At 37.6% G+C, this 17,291-nt stretch overlaps 1 protein-coding gene across 1 annotated transcript in view; it reads right to left on the bottom strand.

Annotated features, from left to right (window-relative positions):
* Positions 1-8,460, bottom strand: part of DNAJC15 (DnaJ heat shock protein family (Hsp40) member C15) — a gene marked incomplete at its 5' end in the record, with an annotated part of 40,041 nt that extends 31,581 nt beyond the window's left edge. Inside the window, 2 exons of the mRNA XM_008050547.1 lie at positions 6,092-6,165; positions 8,409-8,460. Of these exons, the coding sequence (XP_008048738.1) occupies positions 6,092-6,165; positions 8,409-8,460 (126 nt within the window). The remainder of the gene's footprint in view (positions 1-6,091; positions 6,166-8,408) is intronic.
* Positions 8,461-17,291: the final 8,831 nt, after the last annotated feature.

The raw sequence follows: 17,291 nt of genomic DNA, 5'->3' as shown, positions 1-17,291 counted from the left end.
GATCGAGACCCGCCTGGGCAGTGAGACCTCATCTCTACAATAAATAAAAAAAAATTAGCCGGGCATGGTAGCGCACGCCTGTAATTCCGGCTCTTTGGAAGGCTGAGGCGGAAGGATCACTGGAGGCCAGCAGTTCGAGGCTGCGGTGGCCGGGAGCGCCCACTGCACTCTAGTCTGGGCGACAGAGTGAGACTCCAACTCAAAAAAAAAAAAACAAAAAAAAACATGAGATTACTATAAGAACAACTAACCATATAATCAAATAGATGGAGTAGATGGTTATATTTTTCTAATAGGATTTCCAAGATGAGAAACATCTAGTGGGATTCTACTAGTTTTATAATGCTGTCAATTTAAAGCACATTCTGGACCTTACAAATTATTTTGTATTATTCCAATCATAAAGTACTATATACACAAACAACAGAAATCAAAGTCATTTTCCTCCTAAAACTAGCATCAAATGCTATGTGCCACATGTTATCAAAGGAAAAAGGAAATCACCTAAGTTAAATCAAAGTCTTCATTAGCTAATTCACCCTGTCAATAGCTTGAAACACAAAAGTCCTCCAAACAACAAGAGAAGAACAATATCATTCTATAGTTTAAAAAATAAAACAACATTTACCGTCAACTATAAACTTTTGTTATTTTAATAACTTACTGCATTTATACAGTCACAGAAGAATAATTTTAATTAGCATATTTTTCTTTTTTTTTTGAGTTAAGGGTCTCACTGTGTTGCCTAGGCTGGAGTGTAGTGGCATGATCATGGCTCACTGCAGCCTCAACTTCCTAGGCTCAAGCAATCCTCCTTCCTCAGCCTCCTGAATAATGGTATACCACCAAACCTGGCTAACTTTTTAAATTTTTGTAGAAACAAGGTTCACTATGTTGCCCAGGTTGGTCTCGAACTCCTGGGCTCAAGTGATCCTCCCAGTCTGGCATCCCAAAGTACTGAGATTACAGGTGCAAACCCAGCCTAAACAGTGTATTCTTCCATGAGTTTCACTCGACCATAAAGCAAAATAATCCAATGTTTAAAAATTATATTCAAACAAAAGAACAGATTCACAAATAGAAAACTAAAAATCTCAAAAACAGAGCAAAACAAAAAAAAGATGAATGACTTGAATTTTCTTCCCCAGGAAAAATATTAGTGGTAATCAGAGATTAGCTCAGTCAATAATATATATTACTACATCAAAAAGCAAAAGGAAAGCTGAGTGCAGTGGCTCATGCCTGTAATTCTATACTTTGGGAGACGGAAAGGGGAGGACTGCTTGAGTTCAGGAGCTCGAGATCAGCCTGGGCAACATAGCGAGATATCATATCTACAAAAAGACAAACAAAAATTAGCTAGGCATGGTGGCAGGCACCTATGGTCCCAATTACTCAGGAGACTGAGGTGGGAGGATTACTAGAATCCAGGATGTTGAGGCTATGGTGAGCAGTGATCCATGCCACTGCACACCAGCCTGGGTAACAAAGTGAGACTCTGACTCAAAAAAAGAAAAAACAAAAAACAAAACCCAACAAAAAAGGTACCGGGTCAAAAGAGCAGACTGAATTTTAAAGATTTATTGCTTTCCAAAGTGCCTTTGAATTGAGAAAGGTATATTTTAAACAAGAAAAATCCATAACAGGCCTAGAAAACAAGTAGCAAACTAGAAAGTTGAAAAAAATACTGAAAGATTGAACAATAGGTAAAAGTGTACGTATAGAGAAATCCCAGCAACCTCAAACACAAGAGGAAAGAAATTTTTTTTCAGGAAACCACAAAGAAGGCACTAAATTCAGGGTCAACAAATACAAAAAATATTAGCAGGGTAACTTATTAAAACAGAACAGCAGAGATTGACCATTCCTACTCTACCAACACGGAGTATAAGGGACCTGGCTCCTGTCACTTATGACCTCACACTGAGAAAGAGAACTATATGCCTCTTACTCTTATATACATATAACTCTGGGTGGTAGATTCCAAAAGAAGCAAAGGGGAGTATCATCAGATCCCATTTCAGAACCCAGAAGACCAGGGAGGTAGGCAGTGATGCCAAGGAGTAAAATATACATGGTGCTCAACCTCTCCTGGACTCTGGAGGTCCCAAGCCTGCCTCTGGTCTCCTTGCTTTGAGGGATGCCAGTTGACAAACCCGCCTGTGTATTTACAGCCCACTGTCGACTCTTTCATTCAATTAAGCTATTGAAGGAAGTCCACCAAAATGCTGAGAAAAGTCCAGACATGACTCACATGAATTAATTTAGTCATCATAAGTATAAACCAACAATCAAGGATCATCAGATATTTGAACAAGCCCAATATCATGGGGGAAAAAAGAATCAAGATGAACAAATAACAACTGGTTTTGGAGAAAGGAGATAAATTGAAAGCAGAAAAAAAAATTGGCAAAATTCTAATTAGAATCTTTAAAGATATTCAAAAGGATATTGCATCCATAAAAAATGGGGGTGCTGAATGAAAAATGAACAAAGAATTCTTGGAAGTTAAAAAATTACTTACATAAAGAATTCAGTGGATAGAATAATAACAAAATGGAATTGCTAAAGACCAGCCTTGTGATCTAGAAAATAAGCTGTGGAAATACTATAGAATACAGAGCAAAAAAAGATAAGGAGACGAAAAATAAGAGAAAAAATGGTAGAGACATAGAAGATAGACTTAGAGGTCCAATACATTTCTGATAAGAATTCTAAAAGTTGGTAAAAGACAATGGAAAAAAATTATAACTAGAGAAAAAATGTGAGAAAATCTTATAGAACAAAAGACAGTTTTCAAATAAGTTATGGCTCACTAAGAATTCTTACAAAATTTCAGGATATCAATAACAAAGAGAAAATCCTAAAAACACTCAGAGCTAAAGCACACACACCACCAAAACGTAAAACCCTAAAACACAAACAACAAAAGAAAACCAAAACAATGGGTTGTCTACAGTGGAGTAAGAATAAGAAAATCTGGCTGTGAGTGTGCAAGAATGCAGGAGTGTAGGTACTAAGGTTTATTCTCAGCAGAGATTTCTGTACTTATGTAACACTGGCTCTACCAGATTTCAGGGAGCTAGCAGGTAATTGATAATTAACAGTGAGAACAAAAGAAACAAACTAACAGAAAAGAATTAAACATTCCATATGAAAAAATTACTGTGAGCAGTATGCCAGCAAAATGAAAAAAAAAAGTATGAGAAAGAGAACGATGAGTTTTAAGAAAAAGATGTTAAAACTTAGAGGAAGCAAAGTTTAAAAAACAATGAAAAGAGAACTAGTTGGAACTTGAGCCTTGGACATTCTCCTTTGAACAACAGATATTTAGTGACATGATTACAGTTTCTATCTTTTTTAGTAACACTATGTGGTTCAACAATTAATAATATATACAAAATTAAAACACTGTGTTTATGAAGTTTGACATTTGGGATTCATTAATGCCAAGAGAAAGTATACACATATTTCATTTCTCAGTTTCCTTGGAATTATGATTTTTTTAACTGTTTAAAAGATATTTGTATTGGCCAGGTACAATGGCTCACATCTGTAATCCCAGTGCTTTGAGAGGCTAAGGCAAGAGGAGCACATGAGGCTAGGAGTTTGAGACCAGCTGGCAACATAGGGAGACCCTGGGTCTACAAAAAATTTTAAAAGTTTGCCAGATGGTGGTGGTGTGCATCGTTAGTTCTAGCTACTTGGGAGGCTGAGGCAGGAGGATCGCCTGAGCCTAGGAATTGAAGGGTATAGTAAGCTGTGAATGTGCCACTGTATTCCAACCTGGACAACAGAGCAAGACCTTGTCTATAATAAATAAATAAGTAGGTAAATAAATAAAATACTTCTATCTTCACAGAAGTATAATTATAATGTTGATAATAACAAAGATATTCTAAGATGTATCACTGCAAACTGTAAGAGTAGTACTTTGTGAAAAACAAGAAGGAGCCAGATTTATCAAAAACTACATTTCTTACTTTGTGGCCTATGAGGCAGGGGAGATAGGGGAGAGGGGTCAAGGCATTTCCCTCTCCTTTAAGAAAAGCAGGTACCAGGCTCAAACTCTTTACCTTAGATAGGCCAGACATGGCCAGAGATGAGGGAGCAGGCCACGTGTGCATCTGAAGAAAGTGCTTACATGAACATATCCCTTACAATCTCTTGAACGACCCTGCCTTATCTGTGAGCCTCTACCAAGCAGTGAAAATTCTCCCCTTTTCTTGCTCTCCCTTCCTTTACAACGTTTAATAATGCAGTTCCACAAAGCTTGAGAGTTTTCTATTTATAGTACACATAGATCTATTGAAGATTACCAGAATAGAAGAGAAATGATTTCTGAAATTCTCTCCATTTATTATTTATAAATATATGGAAAGGCATAAATAGTATTCATTTAAAGAACTATGTCACTGATTCCAGTACTGTTTCTCTATTACTCTGTTTCAAGCCACTATCATCTATCACTTGGATTATCTCAGTACCCTCTTAAGTGGTTCAGCTTCTACTCTGGCTCACTCTAGTCTATACTCCATGCAGCAGGCAGAGTGATAACTTAAAATGCAAATCACACTGCCCCACCTGCTCAAGAACTTCCAAAGGCTTTCCATCACACTTAAAGTAAAATTTGCAGGGTTTTTTTCCTTCACAGTCTATTGGGCCCTAAGAGATCTAGGTCTAAGCTACCACTATTCCCTTCATATACTCATTGGAGTTACTTTTGCTGCTAAACTCAAATTCACCTTGGGACCTTTGCAGTGATCCCACGACACAGAAAGCTCTTTTTTCAGATACTCACATGGCTTCGTCTTCTCACAGAGGCCTTGCCTGGCCTATCTCATGAAAAGATTCCTCTCTGCTATTTTTCTTTAGCTATTTACTCTGATTTGGTTTTCTTAAAAACACTTGACACTTCTAGATATTGTATATCTTATTTCATTTGTTTATTATCTCTCTCTCCACAAAAATGTGAGCTCCTAGAGGGCAATGTCTCTGTCTGGTCCATAACTATATCCCACTGCCTGCAATAATGTCTGACATGTAGTCAGTGAATGTTGAATACCTAGCGACACTTTAGCCAAATAAAACTTAAATAAGAAAACAGAAAATACACATATGTTTTCTCTAATCACAGACAAGTATTTACAGACTGCAAAATAACCTGCAGTTCTTTTGAAGCTGAGTTTAATTATTTGTCAGTATGTCATCCTTAAAAGTGCTGTCACTGTCCGTGAGTAACTAAGCCTCACAAGCCTGTAATGCCTTTACTAAAACAAGCCGTTCATTTTCAAATTGCTGCAAGCCAAGCTGATCTATCCCAGATCTGCTTCTACTTCCCAAAAGTCAATATTTATGCTACAGTGCTTCAGTGAGTTTTCTTTGTATTGTCTTCAGTGGTCAGAAACCAGTTCATACTGTCACTTTTTGGATATGTACTATCATTAATTTTTCATTTATATTCAGCTCACCAGAGTAGCTATAATGCTGGTCAAAGAATGTATAATAAGTTCTACAGGATTTCATGGCTGGAATCCTGTGATTTTTTTGTTTGGCCAGATGTGGTGGTATAAGGGAACCAGTTTCAAATGTCAAGATTACATAAACTCTTTAGGAAGCTACATCAAGGGCAGGAACTGCAGGAACTTGGATTATCTCGGTACCCAAGGAACTGTTTTGCTCACCATCTATCCCAAGCTCCTGGTACAGGGGTTTATATATGACAAACACTAAATATTAAATAACTGAACAGTAATTAAACAGGGAAAATAAGTTACCTCAAAGTTGATGTAATACTACTAAACAGAGTATAATAATTAGATGTCAAAGTCAGGAATAAGTATAGATATAAAAACCAAGTGACCAAGAAACTTAAAAAAAGTTAAGTCAGTAAATTAGACCAACTCACCAATAATATAATGAAGTATATTTCTAAACACTGAAAAATCTAAGGCATATTCGGAGTTACTTTCAAATATGTCACAGAAATAAAAATCAAAATAAGTTTGTTTTTTTTTTTTGAAAGTAGGATTTATCAAGAAGACAGAAAAGCTCCCACAGTGGGAGGGGACCTGAGCCATGTTTAACTTACAGGAGTTGAAATCTTCTTTGCAGTTTCTGTAATTACTTGTTCCAGAGGTTTCCAGATCTGAAATGCATAGCGACCTAAATAGTAAAACGAATAAAAGCATATTTATTGTCTATAATCAAAGTTAATCAATACCTTCAAGTTGCTTGCCATAGAACTTATTATTTAAATATGTTATTTTAATATTTCAAAATGTATCAGAAAGACAGTCATATTTTTTCAAATTTCTAACTGAATGGAAGACAAAATTTCATTTCAATACCATCATCATAGCTATTAAATTAAGTTCTAGTTCATGATTATAAAATTAGAAATTTTCAACATTTATGCATAACGTCTTACATTTATATGTTATAGACCACAAAAATAATACCCTAGTACTCTTTCTACAACAAACTATAAGGTCTTTTTATGTATAAAAGATACTTATAATACAAAATGATTCATTGTATTGCTCTTCACGATGATAATCACAAATACTATTTCTGATCTATACCACATAGAAGTGATTTTAATGGAGTTACTGTTAAAGTAAAAAAGCAATTACATATGAAATATTTACCAAGGATGCTAATTATCAGTTTGTCTGAGGATGACTACTTTCTCTCAAAACTTTTTATTTTAATTCTTTCCTTACTTAGGCAATCTAATTAATCAAAATTCTCCTGAGTCTTAACAACTAATAATCAATATCAAAACAGGTTCTAAATTATTTTAAGGGCATCAAATAACAAAATATTATCTGGCTAATTTACCTTTTACATCCCAATCAGACTGTGTCTTCTACTAGTTTAGTTTTCTCCAAAAGCCTTGCTAGAAAATCAGTATATGACACTTTGGACTTCAATTCAACTTCTAACTATAAGCTTATTTGCAGATCAAGACTTCTATTGTGTACCCAGATCTTTTTGAAAAATTCACCTGTCCAAATATACTGTTATTCCTGTGCAAACAACATGTTACAGTGAAAGACAGGATGCCAGAAATGGGAAAATATGAAGTTGGCAGTCTATATAAGAGATAAAACGCTCTTGAGATCAAGGAGAACATTAGATAAAGTGAAATTAAATGAAGCTGATTCCCTAATTTGCCTGCATCTCATCATCTAGATGTCATCTTTCTTTGATTCCATAATAGAATAAAATGTAGCTTTTGCAATACCTCGAAATTCTTCAAAACCACATTCTGGCACAGTGACTGACTTCCAGTCTCGGTTAAAAAGTGGTTAAAGGCTTCAATAATGACATCTGGAGGTTTACCTTACCATAAACTGGAAGACCTAGTTTTAACAAGTCTATTTTCTTCTAAATGCTATTATCCAGTTATATTAAGCTCTGGAAGAGATCTACCTATTAATTAATATTATACTAAAATTTTTTTATGTTTATGGGCAAGTTTGTCAGTATTCTTTTTGAGACAAGATATTCTTCTCATGAAACCTCAGAAATTAGTTAACTGTAACTTATATAATTGAGACACAAGGCCCTGATGACAAAACGATCATGAGATTCTGAACCACTGATCTTGATTTGAAAGTTCTGATTGAAAGTGCTTTAAATGATAATTATATTAAGTAACAAGCAAAACAAAATAAAACCCCTTTCTTATTTTTCAACTGGATCTTACTAAACTCCATATAACCACAATGGAATGCAGTTTCACCTCAAAAGAAGAGCCAATTAACAAGATCAAATCCACAGAATTTAGACACATAAATGCCAAAACAAAAAAGTACATCTTTATCAACAAGGAAATACTCTCAGATTAACATTTAATTAGGAAATAGCTATGCAATTTAAAACTATAATGAGTTAATGATAACATCAGATAGCAATTTCACTTTAAATCTGTATAACTGTTCTTTCTAAAAAGGTAATTTTGGCAGTGAAAGAAATTCTTTTGGGTTTATCAAAGAAATTATACCAACATGTTAAAAGATTAATAAATACACAAGGAACAACTATGCTCAAAAGAAAGAACTGATAGCTTGAAATGTGTAAACTTATCAAGAAAAAAATAAATATGGGAGAATAAAATTTAAAAATTTATCTTTATAGTACACTACAGGTCAAACTTTAAAAAATGCTTGGAATATCAACTGTCATTGAAGCTAGCTTCCTAGCTTTTGTATCATTAATTTTCTTCACTGTAAAGTTTATCTAGATTTTGCTACACTGGCAAATGTTCTGTAACGATAAATGGTAGAAAGAATTTATAACATATAAAATGTATAATGTCTGAAAACCAAAACCAAAATCACTGTAGAAGCTATTTGGAAATCTTTCTCCTACTATCTGCCAATATGTGTTCTTTATCTTACCTGCAAATGCAAGAGCTGCAACACCCAGTCCTACAGCTATCAAACTTCTTGCCTATGAAGAAAAAAATGAGTATCACATATAGTGTTACACATTGGGTTTTAAAAGGAAATCATTCTTAATAATGAGAATAATTATGTTAAGTACTACATTTTCTTCAAGCGCTACCGTGAAGAATAGAACTTAAAAAAATGCGGTGTCTATGGGATTATATCTGCTGCTCACTATGTCAGCTAATTTTCAGTGCACTAAAAATGATTCTAGATTTTCATTTAATTTCCATATATTTGAATTCATTCTAACCAATAGCTTTTATATTATCTATTGCTGAAATTTCTTCTATGGATTACTTTAATTGTGGTTTAATATATTTAACTTCTATAAAGATAAGAGACACATTTCCTCCTACATATTTTACATTTGTAATACTCATTGGCATTTGCTATACTTAACATTTTAATGAAACCTTAGGATAAATGTTTAGGGAAGAAGTCAAACTTCTAAAATTAACAAAAACAATAAATTATTCAATGTTAGTTAATATCTACCCTTCTAGACCAATGTAAAATTTTTAAAATAAGAGCCAAAAATTCAGAATGACAGAATCTAAAGATATAAGCTAATTCTGATATGACTCTACTTTAGGCCATTGCCTTACTGGACTCTGGTGCGGCCATGTGATCTTTGAGCTCCAACTGACACCATGTTTCCTGACTTTGGCCCCCTTCCCTAACTTGGGGAGGTGAATCTCCTCTCTCTCTCTCTTTTTCTAATTTATTTTCTAAATAATTTTATTTTCCAATCTAAAAAATAAAAGAATCTATTTTAAATTGTGTATATACCTATATTATTCTAAGTCTTTCTCCTTAAACATCTCAGGAAAATATTTAAGTCACAACAGAAAAATATTTAAGTGGCAGAGATCAATGGCATCTCCAATATCCATTCTTCTTCTCTTCTACAGAATCAGAAATTCCTGTTTTTAGCCAGACATGTATTTCCAAGCCTCCCTTAGACTTCAGTATGGTTATGCAAAGTGTTGGCATATAGGACATAACCAGGGTGGTATTGGGACTTCTGAGAATCCTTCAGGGGCTAGGAGGAAGGTCTTCCTTTTCCAATCCTCTTTCCTGCTTGCCCTCTTGGATAAAGGAGGAGTCACAATGACATGAAGGGAGACTGTTCCAGATGATCATGAAATTGCCTTAGCACCTCTGGACTGCCTCTGTCTACATGGGATAAAAACAAAAGTTCTATCTTCTAAGCCATCATCATTATTACTACCACTACTACTACTACTACTACTACTACTACTACTACTATTAGGCACTTGCAGTCAAAACAAATTCTAATGGATACAGAAATAAGAAGTCAAATCACAGAAATGTTTTTGTCTGATTGGTATTGAGAAAGGTAAATCCATTAGATTCAGCAAAAACTTTTAAAAAGCTAGAATAATCTCCCTAGGGAACAGAATGGATACATTTCACATTGGCACAGACATAGCAGGATAGAGGTCAAGACTGAAGGGATGCCAAAACCAAAAAGCCCTTCAGTCATTGGCCTTCAAGTTCTTTAAGGAAATATACACCAAGTCTTAGGAAATTGAAGCATCAACCTTCAATGGATGACTCTATAATGAAACACTAGGTCAGCAAGGGCAGCTGCATGAAGGTGCTCTAACTTTATGGTGCTCTTCATAGACAAGATAAGGGAAGCTCCTCTAGGCTTCGCCCCTCGTTTCCAGCTCTAAAATATACCTTTTCAGCAGGCAATGACTCTAGGGCCATTTCAATAAAGGAAGAGTCATTCTCTAGCAGAGGAAGGAAAGCCTAGAGCCAGCTACCTACTCAGAGAGGCAAAACGGTCCTTAAGGTTTCTTTCAGGCTGTCCTGCCTTACTTGTTTTTGTATCGAAGGGAGGTAAGAATTGATTTAAAGAAAATGCTCTGGTGAAGTATCCTCTTGACATATTCTAGAGCTTTACTGGCACTTACATATTTGAGCTTTCTAGTTTTACCTTCCTTTGGTTCACTGTAAGAACCCCTCAGTCCAGTCAAACTTTCGACTTGTTTCATGTGTGAATTATGTTTTCTTCCCTTGTAACTTTGTCATTCTTTCACTGGCTGGAAACACTCATCTTTCCCCACCACAACCCTACCTATCTTTGATATCTCACCTTGAACTGCCACTGAATGGCAGTTCAACAAAGGACACATATCCAAATACACAGGTAGAATTCCTTCAAATTAATAATACAAAGACAACCCAAAAGAAAAATGGGCAAAAGACTAGGTCTGCAAGCTGGGCTCGGTGGCTCAGCTAATCCCACGCTTTGGGAGGCCGAGGTGAGTGGATCGCCTGAGCCCGCGGGGTCGAGACCCGCCTGGGCCACTTGGCGAGACCTCATCTCTACAATAAATCAAAAAATTAGCCCGGCGTGGTAGCGCGCGCCTGTAGTTCCAGCTACTGGAAGGCTGAGGCGGAAGGATCGCTGGAGCCCAGCAGGTGGAGATATTAAAGACAGGTAGGATTGTGGTGGGGAAAGATGAGTGTTTCTAGCCAGTGAAAGAATAACAATCTGGGTAACAAAGACTCCAACTCAAAAAAAAAAAAAAAAAAAAGACTAGGTCTGCAACTTCATGTAAAAAGTCTAAATGACTAACAAATATACAAAAAGGTGTTCAACTTCAAGAGTAACCAGAGAATAGAATATTAACGATAAAAACAAAATGGTACAGAAATATTAATAACAATATAAAGACCTGAGGTCTTTGTATTTTGTCCACTGATGCATCCCATAGAGCCTATCAACAGTATCTATGAGTTATTGTGAGGATAAATAAATGTAAGAATATACGTAAAGAACAATGGTTTGGCGCATATTAAACAGTCAGTAAAGGTGACTTCTTTTAATATAATCAATAAAAATAACTAACTACTATTGAATATAAGAAGTATAACAGTAGTCTGAACAAAGTTCTAGAGTCTTTAAATTTGTCTGAGTAAGGGCAGATTCAGAAAAGCAGTGTTATGGCAGGCCGTAGAAAACGAATGTTTCCTCCAACTTTTCACATTAAAAAAAAATGCATATTTGAAAAACATAGTCTTGAAGAAGCTGAGTTATTCTATTTCAAATTTTTTTTATAGATTGATAATTACTGCTTCATTTTTACTATTTTAACTATTCAAAATATACGAGACAAATACTGGTCTCCACTACTTCAGAGAGTTTTTTCTTATCTCAAGGACTAAAGGCATATAAAAAAAACATTAAAGGGAGACGGGGCAAGATGGCTATGGCATAGGTGAACTGGTGAGATTCTCTGAACGTGAGTTCTCAAAAAGGCTATCACTTCGCTACCCCCATCCCCCAGCCCACCACCAACCGCGCTAAGGTCAGGCCCGGGAACTTCAGTCCCACGCAAGGCCAGATATTGCGCCCCTCCCCCCACTGCTGCCGTTCTACTCGTGTGTGGAAGTCTCCGGTCCCAGCCCCCTCCAGATCCCTCCCCGGCTGCACTGTCTCCAAGCCCGGGCACCCGGCATCAAGCCGCCGGTCACACAGGGAGGCTCTGGGCACCCGCCCCTCAGAGACGCTGGTTCCATTTCTGGCTGAAGTACTCTGTAGGGTCCCAGCGCCACTCTCGCTGTTTAGAGCCTGCCCTTTGGAACTTTGGAGCTCTGGAACTCCGGGTCCACCCTGGCTGAGGCACTCAGCGTGAGACCACAAACCAGAGGACCCAGACAAGCAGAGAAAAACAGACCTGCTTAAACTGCCTTGCCATTCTCCAGGCAGAGACTTCCATTGCCCTGCCCACCTATCAACAAACTTTACCTCATTCCCTAAGGCCAGGTATTGCAGCGTGCGGGGAAGTTTTGGGTCCCTGCTCCCTCCAGCTCTCTCCCCTGGCCCAGCACCACCGGTGGCACAGGGAGGCTCTGAGCGCCTGCCCCTCAGAGACACTGGTTCCATTACTGGCTGAAGTACTCTGTAGGGTCCCAGCGCCACTCTTGCCGTTTAGAGCCTGCCCTTTGGAACTTTGGAGCTCTGGAACTCCGGGTCCACCCTGGCTGAGGCACTCAGCGTGAGACCCCAAACCAGAGGACCCAGACAAGCGGAGAAAAACAGACCTGCTTAAACTGCCTTGCCATTCTCCAGGCAGAGAATTCCATTGCCCTGCCCACCTATCAACAAACTTTACCTCATTTCCTAAGGCCAGGTATTGCAGCGTGCGGGAAGTTTTGGGTCCCTGCTCCCTCCAGCTCTCTCCCCGGCCGGCACCCAGCACCGCAGGTCGCACAGGGAGGCTCTGAGTGCCCGCCCCTCAGAGACACCGGTTCCATTACTGGCTGAAGTACTCTGTAGGGTCCCAGCGCCACTCTCGTCATTTACAACGTGCCCTTTGGAACTTTGGAGCTCTGGAACTCTGGGTCCACCCTGGATGAGGCACTCAGCGTGAGACCCCAAGCCAGAGGACCCAGACAAGCGGAGAAAAACAGATCTGCTTAAACTGCCTCGCCATTCTCCAGGCAGAGACTTCCATTGCCCCGCCCACCTAGCAACAAACTTTACCTCAGCTCCTAAGGAAACAGTGTGAAACAGGAGACAAAGCCCCACCCCTATGCTGCAACGAAAAACAAAAGGGAGAGGCTGGAATCAGAGATCACAGAAGTGACTCTAGTTTGATCGCTTATTTTGACTTATGATTTTATCATTGAAACTGTTGGTCTAGATTACGTTTGGCGTTTACCTTCTGACTTATACTGTTTCTTGATTTTTTTGGCCTGTCTCTGTTTAGCTATCAGTATTCTTTAGGGAATCTTTCTTACCTGTCTTTTTTCACTTCTTCCCAGCCCTGTGTCTCTCTCTCACCTGATAGTTGGTATGTATATCTGTTTTCCCTCTTGCACTTCTCCCTTTCGCTTATTTTGACTTATGATTTTATCATTGTAACTGTTAGTTTAGATCACGTCTGTTGTTGACCTTCTGACCTACACTGTTTCTCAATTTTATTGACCTGTGTCTGTGTAGCTATCAGTACTCCTTAGGGAATCTTTCTTACGTGTCTTTCTTCACTTCTTCCCGATCCTGTGACTGTTTTTCACCTGATAGCTGGTATGTATATCTGTTATCCCTCTCGCACTTCTCTCTTTCGCTCATTTTGACTTATGATTTTATCATTGTAACTGTTGGTTTAGATCACGTTTGTTGTTTACCTTCTGACTTACACTGTTTCTCGATTTTATTGCCCTGTCTCTGTGTTGCTTCAGTACTCTTTAGTACTATGTAGCTATCAGTACTCTTTCTTACGTGTCTTTCTTCACCTCTTCCCAGCCCTGTGTCTCGTTCTCACCTGATAGATGGTATGTATATCTGTTTTCCCTCTCGCGCTTCTCTCTTTCTAACTCCCTATTGACCCCCCCTTCCTCCATTATTTTCCTCTTCTATATGCCCCCTTTTTAAATCTAGGGACCAAGACTGCAAACTGCTGAATAGACAGACTGTAAAGCAGAGGGAAAAGTGAACAAAACCAGAAGACCCTCATAAGGAAGAACAGGTCATTGCAGAAAAGAAATAAAAGCAACCCCACCTTCCCTCAAAACAGAATTAAAGAGGGGAGGGAAAGGGTAAAGGGAGAAAATCTACAGAAATGAGAAAACCAAAAGAAGAGTATGGGTCTCTCCCAGACGCCTGGGAGAGCAGACACTGAGAAAATTGACTTTGGAATACAAACAATGAAAAGTCCCCAGAATGAAGGGTCTCAAAATGCAAATGTAGATATCAAAACAATAATGGAGAGATTAAAAAGAATTGAGGAGACACAAGAAGAAACTAGGAAGGAGCTGATATCTGAGATAACAGCAATAAAGAATACTGTGAATGAAATAAATAACAAATTGATAAGCATGGAAAGCAGAATTACCCAAGCAGAAGAAAGAATCTCAGAGCTTGAGGACCAAAATATAGAAATAACCCAAACTCTTAAAAACACAGAAAATAAGCTGAAAAAGACAGAACAAAACCTTCAAGAGATGAGTGACTACCTCAAGAGGCCTAACCTAAGAATAATCGGACTCCCTGAGGTAGAAAGAGAAACAGAGACCACATTGGAACAAACTTTCCACGAGATCATTCAAGAAAATTTCCCTGATCTAATCAGTGATACAAAAATTCAAACACAAGAGATTCAGAGAACCCCCGCAAAACAACAAATGAGAAGATCAACTCCTAGACACATAATAATTCGCCTAAATAAAGTAGGCACAAAAGAAAAAATCCTAAAGGCAGCAAGAGAAAAAGGCCAGATCACCCACCATGGAAGACCAATCAGAATAGCAGCAGATTTATCTGCAGAAACCCTACAGGCTAGGAGAGCTTGGAGCCCTATCTTCAAAGTCCTAAAGGATAAACAATTTCAACCAAGAATAACCTACCCAGCCAAGCTAAGCTTCATCAGTGAGGGAGAATTAAAATCTTTCCCAGATATCCAATCCCTAAGAACTTATGCAGCCACAAAACCATCTCTACATGAAACACTTAAGAAAGTACTAAACACAGAAGAAAAGGAAAAAAGAACAACGTTCTTCACAAGAGTACAGAGAAAAGAATAAAATATACACGAACCAACCCCAAAACCAAAAGAAAGACAAAAAAAAGAAAAAGAAAAAAGAAAAAACCAAGTGGAAGAACAATAACTCAATAAGAACTTCATGATAGGGATGAACTCTCACATTTCAATAATTAGTCTGAATGTGAATGGACTAAACACACCACTGAAAAGACATAGAATGACAAAATGGATAAAATATCACCAGGCAACAATATACTGCCTTCAAGAGACCCATCTCACTAGAAAGGACATACACAGACTCAAAGTAAGAGGATGGGAAACAAATTTTCAGGCGAATGGAACACAAAAGAAAGGAGGAGTCGCGATCCTAATTTCAGACAAAATACCATTTAAGCTATCAAAAATTAAAAAAGATACAGAGGGCCACTACATAGTGATAAAAGGTTCTGTCCATCAACAAGAAATATCTATCCTAAACATATATGCACCCAACATAGGCGCACCAACATTCATAAAGCAACTTCTAGGAAAACTAAAGGAAGACATTGATTCTAACACCATAATAACTGGGGACTTTAATACACCACTCACAACCTTAGACAGATCATCAGGACAAAAAATCAGCAAGGAGATCCGGAAACTCAATGAGACTCTGGACCAAATGGACTTAATTGATACCTATAGAACACTCCATCCAAAGACCACAGAATACACATTCTACTCATCACCACATGGAACATATTCTAAGATCGACCACATAATTGGACACAAATCAAGTATAAGTAAATTTAAAAGGATTGAAATTCTACCATGCACCTACTCGGACCACAGTGGCATAAAAATAAACATTGACACCAACAAAGTCCCCCCAAAACCCACAAAGACATGGACACTAAACAGCATGATGCTAAATAACTCCTGGGTCAATGATGACATCAAAATAGAGATCAAAAGATACCTGGAAACAAATGAAAATAAAGAAACATCTTACCAAAATCTCTGGCATGCCTTAAAAGCTGTAATAAGAGGGGAATTTATATCCCTACAAACACACATGAGGAAAATGGAAGGAACAGAAATTGACAACCTAACAAGCCACCTAAAGAAGCTGGAAAAGCAAGACCACAAAAACCCTAATTTCAGCAGAAGAATCCAGATCACCAAAATAAAAGCCCAAATCCAGGACATAGAAGACAAAAAGATAATACAAAAAATCAATGAAACAAAAAGCTGGTTCTTCGAAAGGGTAAACAAGATTGATGGTCCCCTAGCTAGACTGACCAAGAAAAAAACGAGAAAAAAACCAAATAAGCATAATCAGAAACACAAAAGATGAAGTCACATCTGACCCTGAAGAAATACAAAAGATCATTAGAGACTACTACGTACACTTGTATGGAAACAAACTTGAAAACCAGAAGGAAATGGAAGACTTTCTGACATCACACAACCTACCTAGGTTGGAACAAGAAGAAATTGAGACCCTAAATAAACTAATAACAATCAAGGAAATCGACCACGTAATAAGAAAACTTCCTACAAAAAAAAGCCCTGGTCCAGATGGCTTTCCAGCAGAATTCTACAAGACATTTAAGGAGGAGCTGATACCAATCCTACTGAAGGTATTCCAGGCGATTGAAAAAGATGGAACTCTCCCCAAATCATTTTACGAAGCCAACATCACATTGATACCCAAGCCAGGTAAAGATCCAACAAAGAAAGAGAACTACAGGCCAATATCTTGGATGAACATAGATGCTAAAATTCTCAACAAGATCCTAGCAAACCGGATTCAGCAATACATCTCAAAAGTCATTCATCATGACCAAGTAGGCTTCATTCCTGGCATGCAAGGCTGGTTCAATATTCGTAAAACCATAAATGTAATTAAATACATCAACAGATGTCAAAACAAAAACCACATGATCATATCACTAGATGCAGAAAAAGCTTTTGATAAAATCCAGCACCCCTTCTTGATAAAAACCCTTGAACATCTAGGCATACGGGGAACATACCTCAAAATAGTAAAAGCCATCTACGAGAAACCCACAGCCAGCATACTCCTAAATGGACAAAAATTGGAACCAATTCCTGTTGGGAGCCAACATATATAACCACACAGCTGAGGCTTATGAAGGCCTATTCAGAAGGTCGCCTCTGAGACAAGGATATAACATCAAGTGTGTACATATGAATAGTAACCAGTGTATTATAAGACAACAGAATTTTCAATATTAGGAAGTGACAGTCTAAAATAAAATCTTATTATATCCTATGAAAAAATGCACAGCAGAATTATTTTATATCT

The sequence above is a fragment of the Carlito syrichta genome, unplaced genomic scaffold (genome assembly GCF_000164805.1).
Source record: "Carlito syrichta isolate Samal-C Ts95f unplaced genomic scaffold, Tarsius_syrichta-2.0.1 Scaffold149649, whole genome shotgun sequence".
Taxonomy (NCBI): domain Eukaryota; kingdom Metazoa; phylum Chordata; class Mammalia; order Primates; family Tarsiidae; genus Carlito; species Carlito syrichta.
This window is presented reverse-complemented; position numbering and strand designations above follow the sequence as displayed.